Genomic DNA, 19,614 nt, shown 5'->3' on the forward strand with positions numbered 1-19,614 from the left:
ATCTCCCAGAACTTGAGCACAAGTCAGGAAAAGGAGGTGGGGGTGTTACAGTGGAGGACTACGGAGGGCGTCTGTAGTAGTGCCAAAGGAAAACAATCTTGCCAAGAAAAGAGTATACAAAGTCTTGTTCACCAAAACCTGGAAGCCAAAGGGGTCCCCTCAAAGCTTTACACGGCGGAGAGGGAACCTGCTTCCTCCAAGAGGGGCGAACCGAGGGCCGAGGCACGTCCCAAGGGGTCAGGCGCCCTCTTCTTCCACTCCCATAACCTCCGTCGGTGCCCATGTCACACAGGCGACCTGCTGCTCACCCCGAGGCAACTCGGGCCTCCTCCCCGCAGCCGCCACCACCGCCAGAACCGACGCCGGCTGCCCATCCCGAAGGACGCAGCAAGAGCGCGGGGAGTCTCTCACCTCTGTCTTCCACCCGCCCCGTCGCCATGGTGACCGCCGGAGGCACGCAGTCCCGCCCCTTCCTCACGACGTGGTCCCGCCCCCTCCGAACCCGGAAGCGCGAGGCTGGTGCCCGCTGCGCTAACAATTCAGAGGGAGCGAGCGCTGCGGCCCCGGCTCGCTTGGCCGCGCGCCCCGCCCCTCGGAGGCCGGTCTTGCAGCGCGCCCCACTGCCCTCTGCGCCTGCGGGTGCCGAGCGCTCTGGCCCGGGGTCCCCACCCGGGCCCAGCCGCCTCCACTGCCCGCGCCCGTCCTAGAGGGAAGAGCTGCCTTGGGGAAGGAAAGGGACGTGAGGGCGGACACGGCAGGTGAGGAGTGGAAGAGGCCCTGAGAAATGGGAGTGTGGATGTGTGATGTGTATGAAGTTGCCGGTGAGTGTGTATGTAGTGTACGTGGCTGCCTCTGTCGGTGTGACTTTGTGAGTGTGGCCCCGAGTGGGCTGGTCCATGTGACTATGCGCGTGATCTCATGTCCCTCTGTGTGTGTGTGTGTGTGTGTGTGTGTGCGCGCGTTTGAAGTCGAGGAGTTCCTGGGGGTGGTCTCTGACCCTGCCTTTATGTGGCTGCCATCGGTGGGACTGGGTGAGGGTGGGAGTCTATGTGTGGGTCGCCTGTGGGTGGGGGGAGGGGGCTTGACCAGGGCATCCTCCTGTAATTCCATCCTGGGGCTATGCAGCTGCACCCAGGAACATGTTTTTCAGTAAACTTTTAAGAACTCTGAGCAGAGGCCAGTTATTTTGGAGATTTCACCTCAGCCTGAAAGTGACAGATGTCTTTGTCATTGCTGAGCACGGCCCAGGTGGGAGGCTTGTGAATGGGGGATGAGGACAGTAGCAGGGCAAGTGTCTCACTTTTCCTCTTCTCTTTTTCCTGGGGAGTTCTAAATTCTGCATTTATGCTGCTGCTTTGTCTCCACCTACCATGTTCCAGCTCCTGCTGGCACAAAGATTCAAGAACTGAGGAGTAACTTAATAGCAGTGTGCAAATTTCCAAAAGCTTTTATACCAAGACAGAGCACAAGATGAGGTGTCACAGAAGAGATGTCAAGTAGGCAGCTTTTCCTCCCATGAGGTTTAGAAGATAATGGAATAAGTTCCTGAAGAAATGAGGGATAAATCTTGCCCTGAAGAGATCTAAAAAAAGGATAGCTGTGTCCTGGTGTGGTGAGATCTGGAGACTTGCATTGAAAAGCCAGTTGCATCGCCTAGAAACTCTTAGATTAGATCTAGAAACTCTAATATTTTGTTATTGCTGGTATTCACAGGTTGTCCATATGTGGATGAACCACAGATTGAGATAAAGGATCAGAAACCTCTGACTCATTAAGCTGGTTATGTGACTTAAATATTTGTAAAGGCAATTTCATTGACTATAAACTGGCAGGTTCTGTTGAAACCCTGAAGGGTAAGTGCGGGTCATTCTTGGCGCACACTTGCAGCTGGCAGTTTTATTGTTAAGCAGCACAAGGGCTGAGAAGACCAGGGATGCAAAGCACTCTCGGAGGAGGGGTTTTCTTAGGCAAGATTAAGGCTAATCTCTGCGCCTGTTTTCCCACCAGCAGGAACAGGTGCTTTTGTTTTTGTGAAGAGTTGAATTGTGAGAGATCAAGTCAATGTTGAGCTCATGGTCCGGATTCCTTCTTATTTAATACTGACCGACTTGGTCACAATCTCAGATAACCTTTTTTTGCTGCATATAGAATGTTTCTCTTGTGACTTGGAAAAGTATACCCCTTTAGTGGATAAAAGAGAGCTCGGAAAACAAACTTCCTTTTCATGCCGCTCACAGCTGCTTTCCCTTTGCAGCAGTGAGCTTTTTTCACTTCGAAGTCAGTTGGTCAGATGCAACATTTGGTTTCTGTCTTACCTTTCATGTACTGCCAAACTAGCACAAGTGTTAAACTCACTTGCCTCTACAAAAATTCAGTCACAGTTGGGTGGAATCTCTCCATCCAGCAAGATTAGTTATAAAATGTTGTAACACCGGGATGGTTGTGAATAATACTGAAGACTGTGGTAAGGAACATCTTTCTGTTTATTGCTATGGGAAGAAGTGGATGAATTTGTGTGCCTGTGTATGATGTGTATATGTGTATTTGTCTGGTAGTTTGGTTTGTACATTGCAACTGATTCCACACTGTGAATACTTAATCCCAAACTTTTATCCCAAGTTTGGTGAATCTAGAAGCAAACTTTCTGGCTTTAATTAGCTAAGGTGTTTTATAAATCTGTTGAGTCGATTTTATTTGCTAAACATGTTTGTGATATTTCCTCCGGTACAATAGAGTGATTGTTTATAGTAATGCAATACTAGAAAATATCACCATTAGGCAGTGGTTAGATGATAGAGGAATATTTCAAGTCTATCCAGGTAGAAGATATTCCAGAATTAATTATATGTGCTAGTTGCTTTCAATTAAAACTAATAAAATAAAAATAATAACCAGCTTAGCAAAAGGTTATATAGTTCAAATGGCTTAGATTTTTTAATATTTTAGTATTTGTTAAGAAAAAATAGATATGCAAAGAGTGATTTTCTTTATTTCAGTGTGATCATAACTACATCTGTGCACACTGATTTTCAGCATAAGACTAGCTAGTGATTTTCTTGGTACTTGAGAGCAACTTACGATTTTCACAAACTTTTCTAAAATTACCATCTTAGCCTTGAAAGAAGAGACTATTATTACAATGTCAAGGTTGTAAATCAGGTTTGATATTGGATGTCTACATTTACTGTCACCTTGGGGTTCAGTTTAGTAACCCCCCAAGCTTAGAGTTAACACTTGAGATCGCTGAGCGCCACGTTCCCGAGGGAGCAGATCTAGAGGGCCGAGGAGGAAGAGTTCCATTGGGTTTAGAATCCCCTCCTGGCCAGTCCAGAGAAGCCTCTCTAAAAGGACAGTTCAGAGGCAGCCCAGGAGTTCAGTCCTAGAGTCTTGAACTCATCCTAGCCCTCGTAGGAAATCCAGACTTGCCCTGGGGTAGAGGGCAGGATGCAGTGCAAGTATTTGAATCCTTCCAGACCAGTGGGTGGAAGTTCCTCATTTGGCAATGAGAATCTGCAACAGGGAACTATAATTTCAGGTTCCTGTTATGACATAACACAGATGCCTGAACAAGAGGGGCAGCCTTTAAATTAAAGATACTCAACCAGTCCAACGCTCACAGGTGCCCGGGTTAGAAGGCACTCTAGGATTGCCTAGTTCAGCCTCCTTAGGACAGTCATTCATCTAGTCAACAGGTAATGCCTGCTGTGTGCCAAGCGCTGTTCTAGGCTTTGGGGAAACAGTGGTGAAACAGTCATAGAAGAGAGAAAAGCCCAAAGAGGATCTTTGACTTTTCCAATGTCACAGAACTATAAAAGCTAAAAATCGCTAATCTCACAACAAAAGACCACATTTTTTTCCTAAAGGCACATGTTTTGTGTTGTTGCTAGTTATAGTGTCTTCAAGTCTATTCTGGTATCTTCTCATACATCTTTCAGAGGACATTCTTTCACTTTTAATCACATCAATATGAACAGCAACTTTCGTGTATTTTCCATGAAGAACTATATGGGAGGTTCTGAAGTTATGTTCCACTAGAGTTAGATTGATGGCGTTTTGTGAATTGATCAGGAAGCAGGCTTACTTTAGCCCGCTTCTCTAGTGTGGCTTGTTCCCTATAATTCTATGAGAAAGGAACATCTTTATTAAATGGATTCTTAAGATATTGTCAAAAGGTAGGTGATGGGCCTGCAGTGTGGAATCGTTTAACTAGGATGGGCAGTCTAGCGGCAGAAAAGACTGTCCTGCGTGTGGTCCTAGCGTTGCAGTAGCCATGAGATCTCGGGTAAGTCATTTACATTTTCTAGACCAGATTCCTCTTCTGGAGGAACTAAGGGGGTTGGAATAATTCTCTCTCAGTGCCCCTTCCTGCTCTATGACAATAGAATTTCACCAATTTGTTTTCTGTAGTTTAAGACTATACCGACAAGGTAAAATAGCCCATTTCCTTGGTTTTACCCTTTAAAGTATTGTTGGTATAACTAGACTAGACTCTATATTTAGTTCCGATGTCACTGTGAATTCTTGACATGAAACATCACGTGCTTTTATTTCAGGATTAACCTCCATTTCCGCTAATCATGGGAGAGATTAAAGTCTCTCCTGATTATAACTGGTTTAGAAGTACAGTTCCCCTTAAAAAGGTATGTATTGTTTTATTATACCTCTTATTTGCAAAATCTCACGTTGTTTTTCTGTGTGATTTAGATGTTATGCCTTAGCAGTGCGTGAGAGTAAAGGTTTCAGTAGTTTAACCAAGTAGGTAGTGGTGTGCCCATTTCATAGATGAGAAAACTGAGGTTCACAAAAGTTAACATGTTAAAGGTCACACAGCCTGGTAGAGTCTGGATTAAAATCAAATTAGTCTGGCTTCAAAGCCGGAAGTGCTTGGCTGCCTACCAAAGGGAGCCCCCCCTTCCTTCTTGCTCCCTGGGAAACTACTGCCCAGGCTAAATGACACTTGGCTCCTGGGGTCCCTCTACTTTGTCCCATCCCCTCGGGTAACTCATGTGAGCGCCTCCTGATGGACTCACTCCCTCAGCGAACTGATCACCAGACCCCGAACAACCCAAACTTATCTACATTTTCTTAGTAATGGTTATAGGAAGTAGTTTCATTGATGTAATTTTCTTCAGTTGCTAGATCTCTTTGATCCACAAGTCATGATGAGTTTGCTTGAAATTTCGTGGTGCTAGATTTTAAATTATCAAATAATAGTGTGTCTTCTAAAGGAATTCTGACAAAATTGCCATTCAGAGAACTTGGAGAAAATTGAAGTGATAAACAACCTTTAAGTACATGGCTTAAATTCAGGAGCTACTATGTCAGTTATATCTCAATCAAACTGGGGGCGAGGAGAAATAAAGAATGTACCATTTTTGTTGCTTTTCTTCCAAGTGGGATTATTGAAATAATTTCCTAGAAAATTTTAGAGATCTGAAATCTTATCTCATATGAATTTTATTACTACAAGATTGGGATTTACTGTGTGCACTGTCAAAGGCCATTGAGATTTTCATCACAATCATAGCAAAAAGAAACATGAAAAGCAAAAATGTGAATGGGAAAATACAGAGGGCAGAACAGGAGCGTGAGATATTATTGTGACCATCCGTGACCTGGCGAAGACCCAAAGGGCATTGTCAGGGCCCTCTGGACTTTGCCTTGCCCTTTTTGTCTGTTCCAGTGACGTCAGTGGCCCCAGTTAGTGTGCTGCCACCCACAGTGACACTATGGGGCCCACAGCACTGCCAGCTAGGAGCTCTCAGAAAGTAAAACCTGGAGACCCTGAGCCTTTTAATGTAAAAGTAGGATAAATATTGATTTGTATTGGCAAAAGTTTGAGCAGTTAATGTACTTTCCCAAATACCACCAAAAATCAGCCAAAGAAAACAAAAATTAAGCTATGAGGTAGTGAATATTACTGATGGCTAACTCTTATTGAACACCCACTATCTGCCAAGCTCTGTGCTGAGCTCTGGGCTTGTCTCAGCTCACTTAATGCTCATCTTTTTCCCCTGTTGGGTCCAGAACCCCTAAATTAGGAAGGTTTCTGATGACTTCCTCTTCCCCACCCCCTTTTCCCAAAAAAAGCCAGTTTTTCCCTGCACCCACTTCTTACACCTGACTGAACAGTTTGAAACATTCTCCCAGGACAGTGACACCTACACCTGCCTCATCCCTCCTCTCTGGCAGGCTAGAGGCTTGGTGTTGGATCAGGTTTCTGAAGCATCTCCTGAGTGGTACCGTCTCTGCCCAGCTTCCCCCGTGAGCCTGCAGTCTTGTCTCCCCCTCGCCTGCTCTGTTCATACTCTGACCCCGCTGATCCCAGCCCTCCTCTGGGCCAGCACTGGAGGATGACTCTGCAAATTGCCTTCCTACACACACACACACACACACACACACACTCCCTGTCTCTCACACACACACACAGAGCCAGAAGTTTGGAGAAGAAACAAGATGCCATGTACAGAGTTTGCTGTTTAATGGTAAACAAAATAGACTTCCTATAATCGTGAGTGGGAAGGAAAATTAAAAACTGAAAGAAAAAGCAGCTCTTTGGAAGAGTATAAAGCAGTTCTGTGGAATATTTCCTTAGCACTAAAGAAGGAAAAGGAGTCTGAGGCAGTGTATTATACTTGCTAGTCTGGCTTGATCCAGGTCATCTTGTAACAAACAAGCCAGTGCTATTAAAACTGTCAGTGGAATTATAGTGTGAAGTAAAGTATAAAAACCAAATGCATACGGTTTCCATTTTTTTCTTGTAACTTTCCCACCAGATTATCGTGGATGATGACGACAGTAAGATATGGTCCCTCTATGATGCAGGCCCCAGAAATATCAGGTGTCCTCTCATATTTTTACCCCCTGTCAGCGGGACCGCCGATGTATTTTTCCGGCAGATTTTGGCCTTGACTGGATGGGGTTACCGGGTTATAGCTGTAAGTATTATTGATTCAATATTAAAATTCAGGTCCACATTTTGTATTTTTTTTTGTTCTTCTGTAGTAATGGGCACGTTTTTTATTGAGATAAGATATTTGTTTTCCTTTTTTTAAATGAGAATGAAGCCTTTTGAAGGAAGGGGGTATGTGTACACGGAGGTGCAGAGGGACATACCTCTGTTGGAAGCCTTCTCCACACCCGGCTTTTACTTGCTTTCTCTCCTTTAATTCTCCTCGCAAGTCTGAATAGTAGGAAGCATTGTCCTTGTTCACAGATGAGGGAACTGAAGTCCAGGCCATTTTAGTGATCCCACAGGTCACACAACCAGGAGGTGGGGGAGGGAGAACCAAGCTCAGTCTTCTGACTCCATTTCCAGGGGAGCTGAGCATGGAATATTAGACAGCAAAGGGATCTGCCAAAAAGTAGGCGACTGAAAGCTTGCTTTAATCTAAGTCTTTGACAGTTGAAGTTCATTGGTTAGCTCATATCCTTAGTATTTGGTTAAGAAATTTTTTGTTTTTAATTGTTATTTTATCTAAATCTAGTTCTGCATTGGTCCTTCTTGAATCACCTTCTCTGGGGGAAAGGCGTGGGCGGGGGGGTCTCTGTTGCCTGCAGCTGAGGTCTTGGCGTGCCTTGACTTGTAACCACAGTGGAGGTCGGTCTCCTAACTTCGGAGGAAAAAGACTCTGGCTTTGGAGCTCGCAGTTGTTTCTGGGACCTGGAATATTAACATGTAAACGGACTCCCTGTGGAAGTACTGCTGTTATTATACATTTTATTTACTGTCTAAAGGAGAGAAAATGGGAGCCAAATCTCTTCTCTTGGAAAATATCTGGAAATTCTACAGCGGTTACCACCAACTGGAGCCACACAAAATGCATCCAATTCCTCTTCCTCCTGACAGCCCTTCTCTTTCTTCAAAAAACTAGTTCTTATTGGAGCCGCCTGCTGCCCTCCCCAGGTCGCTTCTTCTGTAGCTAATTTCTCCGGATTCTTTAACCCTTCCTCCTATGTCGTATGTGAGTCTCTGCAACATAATCCTCCCTGGTTCTAGGTTTTCAGTCATCCCTCTTCGTGGACAGCATTCCAGGAATGCAGGGTGGCATCTGCCCTTATCCAAGCCCTCTGCCGCCTAAAACAGGACAGTACCTTTCCTGGTGGCCACTGTTGATCAGCCAGGGGGCTAGAAACTGAGTGGCCCCAGGGTCTGTTTCACTTTAGAGTGCTGTTGAAAGCTGACTGTTTATTGCTCGAAACTGGCAGGTCACCATTGCCTTCGGCTGGATATTTCTGCTTTGCCCTCAGGCTTCTTGATGTGGGCTTTCCCCATTTCACTAGCTAGATAATGAATCAAGAGAAGACCAAAGGTGTCTTCAAAATTACTTTATCCTTACGGTTTGATCAAATGCTCAACCCCATGAGGTTTTGAAACTTACTAGGTATTTGTATCCAGCAGTTAAAATGCACAGATAGATCTTTTTTCATTTAAATTTTTATTGAAATAATTGTAGATTCACACACAGTTGTAAGAAATAATACAGAGATCCCTTTTACACTTTGCCCAATTTCTCCCAATGGTAACATTTTGCAAAACTATTGTATGATTTCACAACCAGGATTTTTTTTTTAAGATTTTATTTTTCCTTTTTCTCCCCGGTACATAGTTGTATATTTTTAATTGTGAGTCCTTCTGGTTGTGGCATGTGGGATGCCGCCTCAGCATGGCTTGATGAGCAATGCCATGTCTGAGCCCAGGATCTGAACTGGTGAAACCCGGGCCACCAAAGCAGAGCGGGTGAACTTAACCACTCAGCCATGGGGCCGGCCCCCGGGATCTTGATATTAATGCAATCCACTGATCCTATTTATTTATTTATTTATTTTTGATGAGGAAGATTGGCCCTGAGCTAACATATGTGGCAATCTTCCTCTATTTTGTATGTGGGATGCTGCCACAGCGTGGCTTGATGAGCAGTGTGTAGGTCCCCACCCAGGATCCAGGCCATGAACCCTGGGCCACCAAAACGGAGCATGAGAACTTAACTACTTTGCCACCAGGCCAGCCTCACTCATCCTATTTAGATTTCCCAGTTTTACTTGTACTCAAGTGTGTGTGTGTTTATGTATTAAGTTGTATGCAGTTTTATCACCTATCTAGGAAACAAATATTTTTAAAATAAGGCTTCATAAAAATATCATCTCCTTTCTTTTAGGTCATCATCTGCCTCCCATTCTCAAATTTTCTCTCCTAGGGAGGGTCTGTCCTCCATCCTATCTCAGAATAATAAAGAATAATTATCCACAAATGGAATTTTAATAGTACAACTAACATATTATATCAAATCTGAAATTATCCCATAATTTACATGGCAGTATCTATTCAGTAACAAAATGAGTTTAAGCGCTTAAAACAAGCCTGTCAGGTGGGTTTTACATATATTAAAGAGAGGGGAATTCTTAGATGACAAGCCTAAGTCCCCTAGAAAGGAGTTAGTGACTTGTATTTCTTTTTCCTCCTCCTCATCAACATTAATAGACTGCGTAGAGTCAAGCACCTGAATTTTTGGTCACAAATAAAAGTACAAGAAATCGATAGAATGACTCAATCAATTAAAAGACGAGGAACAATTTTATTGAATACTCCATTAAAGAAACGCTTCCAAGAAGAGAGGGAACTCTCCTTAGAACGAACTTTACTTCTAGTTCTCCTGAGCAATCATTCTGAATGAAATTGGATTTAAGGCGAAACAGAATTTCTTTACTTGGATGGGTTCTGCTCCGTTCACCCTTGAACCTCAGAGTTTCTGAGCTATTTAGAAAGGAAATTGATGTGAGTTGAAATTGTTATTCACGTAGTGTCACCAGAGTGTGCTTCCTTTTTATTCTTTTCTGATTGGTCTGTTAGGCAAAATGTGAATTATGAAGTTTAGGAGAGGGTGGGAGCTAATTTTCACATATTTTGAATAAGGAGCAGAACTTAAACACATGAGAAATGCTGTTGTGTGAGTCTTAAGTTTTTCATATATATATGAGTTGCATTTTACCTTTCAGTTTTTAAAGTAAATTAAAAATTATTGTTATTATTTCAGTTGCAGTATCCAGTTTACTGGGACCATCTTGAATTCTGTGATGGATTCAGAAAACTTTTAGACCATTTACAGTTGGATAAAGTGAGTACCCTGAGACTAATTACTTACGTGCGATTTTAATGTAGCATTTACATTGTAAAACCTGGTGTTGTCTTTCATTTTTTATTAACAGCTCTTTCAAGATATAATTTAAATATCATAGTGTTTACCCTTTTAAAGTCTATAATTCAGTGGTTTTTAATATATTCATAGATATGTGCAACCATCACCACAGTCAATTTTAGAACCTTTTTTCACCGCAAAAAGAAACCCCATACTCATAGCAGTCAGTCACTCCCCACCCTTCCCCCTACCCGCCCTGGCAACCTAATCTACTTTCTGTCTCGATGGATTTGCCTATTATAGATATTTGACATAAATGCAATCATACGATGTGCGGTCTTCTGTGACTGGCTTTTTTCACTTAGCATACATTTTCAAGGTCCATCTATGTTGCACCATACATCAGTACTCCATTCCTTTCTATTGTCCAATAATATCCCATTGGGTGGATAGAGTACATTTTGTTTACCAATCAGCAGTTGATGCACATTGGATTGTTTCCGTTGTTTAGCTATTATGAGCAATGCTACTGTGAACATTCGTGTCCAAGTTTTTGTGTAGACGTGTTTTCAGTTCTCTTGGATATTCACCTAGCAGTAGAATTACTCAATTACAGTTTTCTTAAACATAAACTACTAAGTGGTTTCGTTTTCTAATGTAATTTGTGAAGAATATTTTTTTTAACTTGCATCATTTGTATGCACAGTTATATTGTTTTCTTGACCGAGTATATAAGTTGCATTTAAATACAGTATTTCCTGTGTTCCTAACTGCTGTAGAACCATTATTCACTGCATAACAACATGTCAGTCAACAACGGACCGCATAGATGACTGTGGTCCCATCAGATTAGTACCGTACAGCCTAGGTGTGTAGTAGGCTGTACTGTCTAGGTTTGTACAGCCTAGGTGTGTAGTAGGCTGTACTGTCTAGGTTTGTACAGCCTAGGTGTGTAGTAGGCTGTACTGTCTAGGTTTGTACAGCCTAGGTGTGTAGTAGGCTATACTGTCTAGGTTTGTACAGCCTAGGTGTGTAGTAGGCTGTACTGTCTAGGTTTGTGCAAGTAACTCTGTGATGTTCGCAGAATGACGAAATCACCTAACGACGCATTTCTCAACATATTTCTGTTTTAAGCGATGCATAACGGTATTTTAGTCTAATGGCTAGTGATGCCATTATATTCTGTGGTTGAAGATAATTAAAACAACTTTTTTTTTATACTTACGTTCAGGATTGATCATTGTTTTGGGATCCTCCTTGTGTTTGTTTACAATTAGGTTCATCTTTTTGGGGCTTCTTTGGGAGGCTTTTTGGCCCAGAAATTTGCTGAATATACTCACAAATCTCCCAGAGTCCATTCCCTCATCCTCTGCAATTCCTTCAGTGACACTTCTATCTTTAACCAGACTTGGACTGCAAACAGGTAAGAATGTAAACATTCAACCAAAGTTCTTATTATTTTTGTTCAGTGCAATTTTGAAAATGTTGGTTTTTGGTTTTTTGGTGCACTAGGGAGGGAGGGTCATATTTATTTCTGTCTTCTGAAACTGCCCTCGCTTTTAAAATTAGTAACAGTCACCTCTGCAAAAGAAAAGAATTGAGTGGGCTCTAAATTCAACTATTTCCATTACTCTAAATTATTCTTTTTTTAAATTTTTTGTTAAAGATTTTATTTTTTTCTTTTTCTCCCCAAAGCCCCCCAGTACATAGTTCTGCATTTTTAGCTGTGGGTCCCTCTAGTTGTGGCAATGTGGTATGCCTCCTCAGCGTGGCCTGATGAACGGTGCCAAGTCTGTGCCCAGGATTCAAACTGGCGAAACCCTGGGCCACCGAAGCGGAGTGCATGAACTCAACCACTCGGCCACGGGGCCAGCCCTGACTCTAAATTATTGTTTAGTTTTGTTTAATATACATTCATATGATTTTACAGTTTCTCTTCAGTGCATATGTAACTAATATTATGTTCTGCCTTTTCCACTTATTATTTTGTGTAAACAGTTCTGTGTGTTGACTGACAACAGTTTCTTCAGGCATTTGGCCTCTCCCAATTTTTCATCCTGTTCTACTGTAAATCTTTATACTAATTACATTTTTCCTTCTCTTTCCGGGTTATTTCCTTGAGATATGTTCCCAAAAATGGAGAGACTAGAGCCTTTAGTCTGTCAGCAGATGGTCTTAAGGACATATCATGACACTTAATGTTAGTCTGCTTTTCAGAAAGATGGAAATGGTGGAATGCTTTGTGGGGCAACCAGTGGGGTACCTGCTTCCTCTGAGCCATCCCTTGGGTGGTTTTATCATTTTAATTAGTTTGATAGGTGTCTAATGGTACCTTAAAGCTGACTTCATGTGCATTTCTTTCATTGCTAGCAAGGCTAGGCTCTACCATAAAAAAGCCCAGTGACTAAACATACAGTGTGAGCAGGTTGGTTTTCACATTGTTTTCATATCTACTTAAGATTACACTCTGATATTTTAAAAAACTTTTCCTGGGGGCCGGCCCGGTGGCCTAGTGGTTAAGTTCGTGCACTCCGCTGTGGCGGCCTAGGGTTTCGCTGGTTTGAATCCTGGGCGCGGACACAGCACTGCTCATCAGGCCATGCTGAGGCGGTGTCCCACATGCCACAACTAGAAGGACCCACAACTAAGAATATACAACTGTGTACCAGGGGGCTTTGGGGAGAAAAAGGAAAAAAATAAAAATAATAAAAACACAAACTTTTCCTGATCTTATCTCAGTAGTTTACTCAGCATTCCTGCAGCAATTTCTTGTATACATTAGCTAAAAATACTTCATGTCCAGATGATGCACTAAAGCTTATTGATTATTTTTGATGATTTTTCATGTTGTTTTAATTGTCAGAAGTCAAAACTGCCCCAGTTTGTTTGTGCTTTTACATATCGCCTACTTTTTTTTATCAAACATCTGAGTGCTTACTATATGGCTCACACTGAGGCTACAGGGGCGAGCAAAGCCAACGAAGTCCACCCCTCACAGAGCATACCTAGGCATCATGCCTTTAGAAGATAAGAAAACCTGGGGGTGGGGGGCGTGGGAGGCTGAGTGGAGAATTTAGAAAGGTAACTGAATGATGGCCAACTGGTCCTTGCGAGGGAAGCTCAACTTCCACCAAGCTATTCCATTGAGAATATGCATCAGAAGGCCATCTGCACCTCTTAAACGTCATTTTCAGTATAGGATTAGAGAAATTAGTCATTACCCTATGTAATGCCTCTCAGCATTTGTAATTAATAGAATAAATATCAACTAAAAATCACATATAGAGGGACCAGCCTGGTGGCACAGCAGTTAAGTTAGCACATTCTGCTTCAGTGGCCCAGGGTTTGCTGGTTTGGATCCCGGGTGCGGACCTACACACTGCCATGCTGTGGCAGGCGTCCCACATGAAATAGAGGAAGATGGGCACAGATGTCAGCTCAGGGCCAGTCTTCCTCAGCAAAAAAGAGGAGGATTGGCAGCAGATGTTAGCTCAGGGCTAATCTTCCTCAAAAAATAAATAAATAAATAAATAAAAATCACATATAGAAATCCATAAAGATGAAACTGCCTTGAATTAGCCCAGTTGAATCTAATAGAAGCAAACTTTGGGAGGTACAATAGCTCTTTCATTTTGCTATTTTGAAATCTATTTTGAAATAGTCAATCAAAAGGTGATATAAACCTGAAGGTTGATAATCTTAAATTTTCAATGGAAATAGTTTAGTCATTGGAAATAAGGCCAATTAGGAAAAAAAAATCTTGGGTTCATCAGAACGTCTACCTTATTAGTAAAGGTATTTTGAAATATTGCTTATAATTATTCCAAATCCTCAAATAAAAGTTTAATCATATTAAACTATAACTCTTTGGGAGCTTGGGAAAGATGCTGAGCTCTTTGAAAGAAGGAACTAGGTCTTTTTATCTCAAGATCCCAAGCTCCTAGTGAGTGCAAAGCTTCAGTGTTGAATGAATGTTTGCCATTTATGTCTAGTCTTGGAAATTTAAACCATCAGGTCTTTGTTTTACAGCTTTTGGCTGATGCCATCATTTATGCTCAAAAAAATAGTTCTTGGCAACTTTTCGTCTGGCCCAGTGGACCCTGTGATGGCTGATGCCATTGATTTCATGGTGGACAGGGTAAGAATCATGGCATTGGGGTGGAGACACCTTGTACCGGGAATTTTCACGTCTGCTTGGTTCCTGAAGATATGTCTGTCTCACTGAGTATGCATTAGAGGTGCTTGTTAAGCTGTCTTCCATATTAACTTTAATACATCCAAAGAGATATTCCTGCTGGAAAATAATTCATCAGAATCACTTGGGGGAACTTTTAAAAATAAAGATTCCAAGGCCTCACACTAGACCATCAAACTGGAATCCCTGGGCGTGGGGTCTGGGAATCGGCATTTTTCGCCCCCTCCGCCACCTCCCCCAGGTGAAGGTAATGTAGCAGGTCTGTAGACGTGCGTTTAGGAGCTACTGGGCTAGATGATCTTTCTGAGGTCTCTGCCAGCAATGAGATCTCTTGAATGTTTCTCTCTCACCTTTGAGCTTCAGGAATTGGCCTGTTGCCCACAGGCACCAGGTTGAGGCAATTCAGGTTGAGGGCTATGGAATGCCAGGTTCCCGGAATAGAAAAATGCCACCACGTGAGAGGCCCAGTTTATGATCTCTCAAATACATTGTATTTCCTCACTGGTGACCTTTCTGGCCGCACCACACGTAGTACCACCTTTATAAGCACAAATATTATCTGTGGAATTAATGTAAATGTGAAAAACAAAATTAATTCCAAAACTTTACCTGCATTTCTTGTTGCAGCTGGAAAGTTTGGGGCAGAGTGAACTGGCTTCAAGACTTACCCTGAATTGTCAAAATTCCTACGTGGAACCTCATAAAATTCGGGACATCCCTGTAACCATTATGGATGTAAGCTTCCTTTCTAAATGTATATGTCAAGATCCTTGTTATAATTATTTTAGAATTTTTTAATGTGCCTCTTCAAATGCTGCCTTGGATTTTTTAATTTTACCTCCCAGCCTTCTCAATTCCAAAACAATTTGTTTATTAATTATCCTCTATTTTTCCTGGCAGGAATAACACCATTGAAATCAGAATAAATTTAAGCAAACATGGTAATCCTTACCCATTTTGGTGTATTTTTGCTATTCTCATCAATAGATATTGCACTTTAGCTATTACACATCTGAGCAGCAAAGAGAAGGGACCTCATGAGGGCAGAGAATCAAGAATTCCATAAAGTCTAATTAGCGCAAAACTTTGCTTCTTATATTCTTGAGTTATGGTAAAATATACATGACAAAATTTACCATTTTAACCATTTTAAAGCGTACAGTTCAGTGGCATTAAGTGCATTCACAATATTGTGCAACCATCAGCACTGTCCGTCTCCACAACTTTTTCATCATCCCAAACTGAGACTCTGTATGTTAAACAGTAGCTCCCATCCCGCCTCCTCCCAGCCTCTGGCAGCCAACATTGTACTTTCTGTCTCTGTGTATTTGACTATTCTGTGTTCCTCATTTAGGTGGAATCATGTAACACTTGTCCTTTTGTGTTGGTTTATTTCACTTAGCATGATGTCTTCAAGGTTCACCTATGTTGTAGCATGTATTCCTTTTTAAGGCTGGATAATATCCCATTGTATGGATAGACCATATTTTGTTTATCCATTCCTCTGTTGATGGACATTTTGGTTGTTGCCACCTTTTGGCTGTTGTGCATAATGCTATTCTGAACATTGGTGTATAAATATCTGTTTGTGTCCCTACTTTCAATTTTGGGGGGTATATACCCAAAAGTAGAATTGCTGGGTCATATGGTAGTTCTGTTTAACTTTTTGAGGAACCATGATATCATCTTCCACAATGGCTGCACCATTTTTACATTTCTACCAGCAATGCACAAGGGTTTCAATTGTTCCATAGCCTCACCAGCACTTATTATTTTCTGTTTTTTGATAATGGCCATCCTAATGGATGTAAAGTGATATTTCATTGTGGTTTTGGTTTATTTTTTTAGAAATCATATAACTACTTTATTTTGCCTCTTAATATGTATTCCTAAATTCAAATAACATGGTATTTTTAAGAACCGATTTTTTTCAGGAAATTGTCCATTACAAGCATATAAACAATATCTTCTTATCATTCTTCACTATAATTGCTACATTCCAACATCTACCATGACACAGAGCCAGCTTTTCAATACTCTTGGTGAAATATTTGGTCCTTATAGTGCATTTGCTCCACCTGCCCATCTTTCAAAGCTGTGCTCACCACTTAGGTACGTGGTCCCTGAGAACTGTCCACAAGCTTTAGCAAGTTGGAGATGCACTTTTACAAGTTTTTTTTTTTTTACTTTTAAATTACTTTTGAAAAACCTTCTTGCATAAAACATAAATTTGTATGGGCATTGAAAGAGGTCTGAATTCCTACACTCCAGACTGTTCCAGTGGCTCTCCCAGGAAAGGATCTGGACTTTTTATCTCATACTCTTTACAGTTTGAGGGAAATTTTTTTCGCTGAGCATATACTTACTACTTACGTAACTTTTTAACTAATAAGAAAATTAAAAAGTTCTTTTGGGGTGTCATGATCTTTTTAAAATTAATTGGCCTTTTCAATAATGATTGTTTATTATTAATATTTTGTTAATTTGGTCAGCCATGTTTGAGGAAAAAGGAAATTAATTTTTCCCCCCAAACAATGCCACAGACATCTGGCAGCAAAATCTGCAGCTCACGTCCTGCATTGGAGTTAGAGTCACCAGGGATCAGCAGGAGCAGGTGGCCCAGGCTGCACAGGGGTTTGGTGGTGTCTCTTCAGGAGAACGGAACACTTGGGGTGGCACTTTACATAATGCGAAAAGAACATAGTAAGATACTAGTAGGTTTCAGCCTTGTGTGTTTTTAAAGGTGTTTGACCAGAGCGCACTTTCAACCGAAGCTAAAGAAGAAATGTACAAACTGTATCCTAATGCCCGGAGGGCTCACCTTAAAACAGGAGGCAATTTCCCATACCTGTGCAGAAGTGCGGAGGTGAATCTTTATGTACAGGTAAGGCCCAGCCTGGAACCCAGAGCACTTTGAACCCAAAGTGTGTGGTTTGAAATATAAAGCCTTTTTTTGATGGTGGAAAACTACAGAATTCTCTGTAGGAATGAGGTATTGACTCAGTAAGGGCGGTTTACATTAATAATTTATAGGAGCATTCAGGCAGGTCTATGAGAGACACCCGCGGGACTCTGCCCACCATCCCTTTTCTGAGAACAGCAGGCCACCTCCATGCACTGAAGTAGCCACGTGGTATGACATGACCTTGCCTCCTGGACACAATAAATTCAGTCAGAGCAGGACTCCAGACCTCAATGGGGTCAGTGCGAGCCCCATGAAGCAACTTCTTGATCTATTTTTAATGCATTAAAAAAATAATATATATAAACTAACAAACACCACCTCTTCATCCTCTGTCTCAGTGGATTTTAGAATAGTGGTGAGAAATGATTGCTTTGGCACTTCGGCAAGAAGTATCAAGAACCTTAAAAAAGCAGTCACATTCTTTGATCCTGTCATCCACTTGTGGCAGTAGACCTAAGGGGAGGGTCCTAAATACAGACCAACTTGCTGCCCAGAGACATTCCTCACGGGGTGAGAAGGGCAGAGCAGGAGAAGGACCTGACTCGCAGCAGCAGAGGGAGGGTGAGCACCTGCTCGTGGAGCAGCGTGCCGCCATCTAAGATGTTTAGGAAGAGTTTGTAGGAACTTGGAGAGACCGGTTACATATTAAGTGATGAACAAAGCTCCCAAACTGGTTTTAAAAAATCCTCGACTTTTCTGTGTTTTCTAGTTTTTCTTTAATTATGTATCACTCTGTAATTTGAAAGTGTAAGACCTTTATATACCATGGCGACGTATGAAATAATGATCCTGCGTTCCTACAGATACATTTGCTACAGTTCCATGGAACCAAATATGCGGCCATTGACCCATCAATGGTCAGTGCCGAGGAACTCGAGGTGCAGAAAGGCAACCTCAGCATCAGTCAGGAGGAGCAATAGCTGCGGCTGTGGCTGTTCGCGACGAGTGATCTGGCGCGTCCTTGTACAATCAGTGACGTCAGCGCCCGCCAGGCGGCCTCTGTTGGGTTTGTCAGCTTCACCGGTGATCACTGTGTTTGGAAGCAGGACTGATTGTCATCTTCATGGCAGGCGGCAGCTCTTCTAAGCCAGTGTAACTGTTCCCTCTTCGGTTTTTTTAGCTTTTGAATTTGAAGAAGTACTTTTGAAGACTCCCATTTTAAGAATTGTGAAAATTTTGCTACCAACTGTCTTCCCCACTGAGTTCTTCAGTCAATGTTAATTTCTGAAGTTGGGGGTTTTGTGGGGTTTTTTCCGTTTCTTTCCTCTCTTCCTTTCTTTCTTTTTATGTTATTTGCTGCAAATGCAGCACATCCAGATTGTGTGTCAGAGGACGTTGGTTATTTTTACGCTTTCTGGGTTATAACCGTTATCCGAGTGCCAAGGCTGTCACCCCCATTTGCTCTCCTGCAAATCAACTACTTCTAATTTCCAGTTAAGCAAATTGTTTTCAGTTTTAGCTGTTGTCTTTCTAGCCATTACAGTCATTTGGAATAAAAATTCAATTTCAGTGAGTGATGTTTGTGATCATTGTAGCTGCCTGACTGGGCTCCCTAGACTTTCTGAGAAGCAGACCATGTTGCCAGTTCGGTGTGACTTTAGGTCAGTTACTTAATCTCTCTAAAGCGCAGTTTGCTTGCTGTAAAATAACAGCAGCTCTCATTTACTGAGCTGCTACTATGTGCCTGGAACTTTCCATACCTTAATGAACTGTGTCCCCACCACCTAGCTTCAAAAATTATCAACAACTCATTGATGGTCGTGCTCCATCTCATACTGCACCCTCACTTCGTCCACATACTCCCATAACTGGATTATTTTAAAGCAATTTCTGATACCATATCATTTATAGGTACCATCTGGCACCTATAAATATTTTTATAGGTACCTTCAAGAGATAAAATATCCATAATGCTATCATCATACTTAAAAATTCACCAATAGGGGCCGGCCTGGTGATGCAGCGGTTAAGGTCGCACGTTCCGCTTCAGCAGCCTGGGGTTCACTGGTTCAGATCCTGGGTGCAGACATGGCACCACTTGGCAAGCCATGCTGTGGTAGGCGTCCCACATATAAAGTAGAGGAAGATGGGCACAGATGTTAGCTCAGGGCCAGTCTTCTTCAGCAAAAAGAGGAGGATAGCAGCAGATGTTAGCTCAGGCCTAATCTTCCTCAAAAAAAAAAAATAATTCCTTCATATCATCTAATATCCAGTCAGTGTTCCCATTTGTGAGTATCTCACAAATGTCTTTTTATAGTTGACTTGTTCTAATCAGCTTCCATACAAAGTTCATACTTTATATTTGATTGAAATGTCTC

The 19,614-nt window shown here is 42.0% G+C and overlaps 1 protein-coding gene across 2 annotated transcripts; it reads left to right on the plus strand.

Moving 5' to 3' along the window:
- The first annotated feature begins 352 nt into the window (after positions 1-352).
- Positions 353-18,809, plus strand: SPG21 (SPG21 abhydrolase domain containing, maspardin). Of its 2 annotated transcripts, XM_008535954.2 has the most exons (9): positions 353-758; positions 4,554-4,640; positions 6,777-6,938; positions 10,035-10,115; positions 11,414-11,559; positions 14,166-14,274; positions 14,959-15,066; positions 17,075-17,215; positions 18,100-18,809. In XM_008535954.2, exons 2-9 carry the CDS (start codon positions 4,578-4,580, stop codon positions 18,214-18,216), a joined length of 927 nt encoding a protein of 308 aa, XP_008534176.1. In that variant the 5' UTR covers positions 353-758; positions 4,554-4,577; the 3' UTR covers positions 18,217-18,809. The 2 variants fall into 2 exon arrangements, with proteins under 2 accessions (XP_008534176.1, XP_008534177.1); XM_008535955.2 differs by lacking the exon at positions 6,777-6,938 and having other exon boundaries at positions 499-758.
- Positions 18,810-19,614: the final 805 nt, after the last annotated feature.

This window comes from Equus przewalskii, chromosome 1 (assembly GCF_037783145.1).
Source record: "Equus przewalskii isolate Varuska chromosome 1, EquPr2, whole genome shotgun sequence".
Lineage (NCBI taxonomy): Eukaryota > Metazoa > Chordata > Mammalia > Perissodactyla > Equidae > Equus > Equus przewalskii.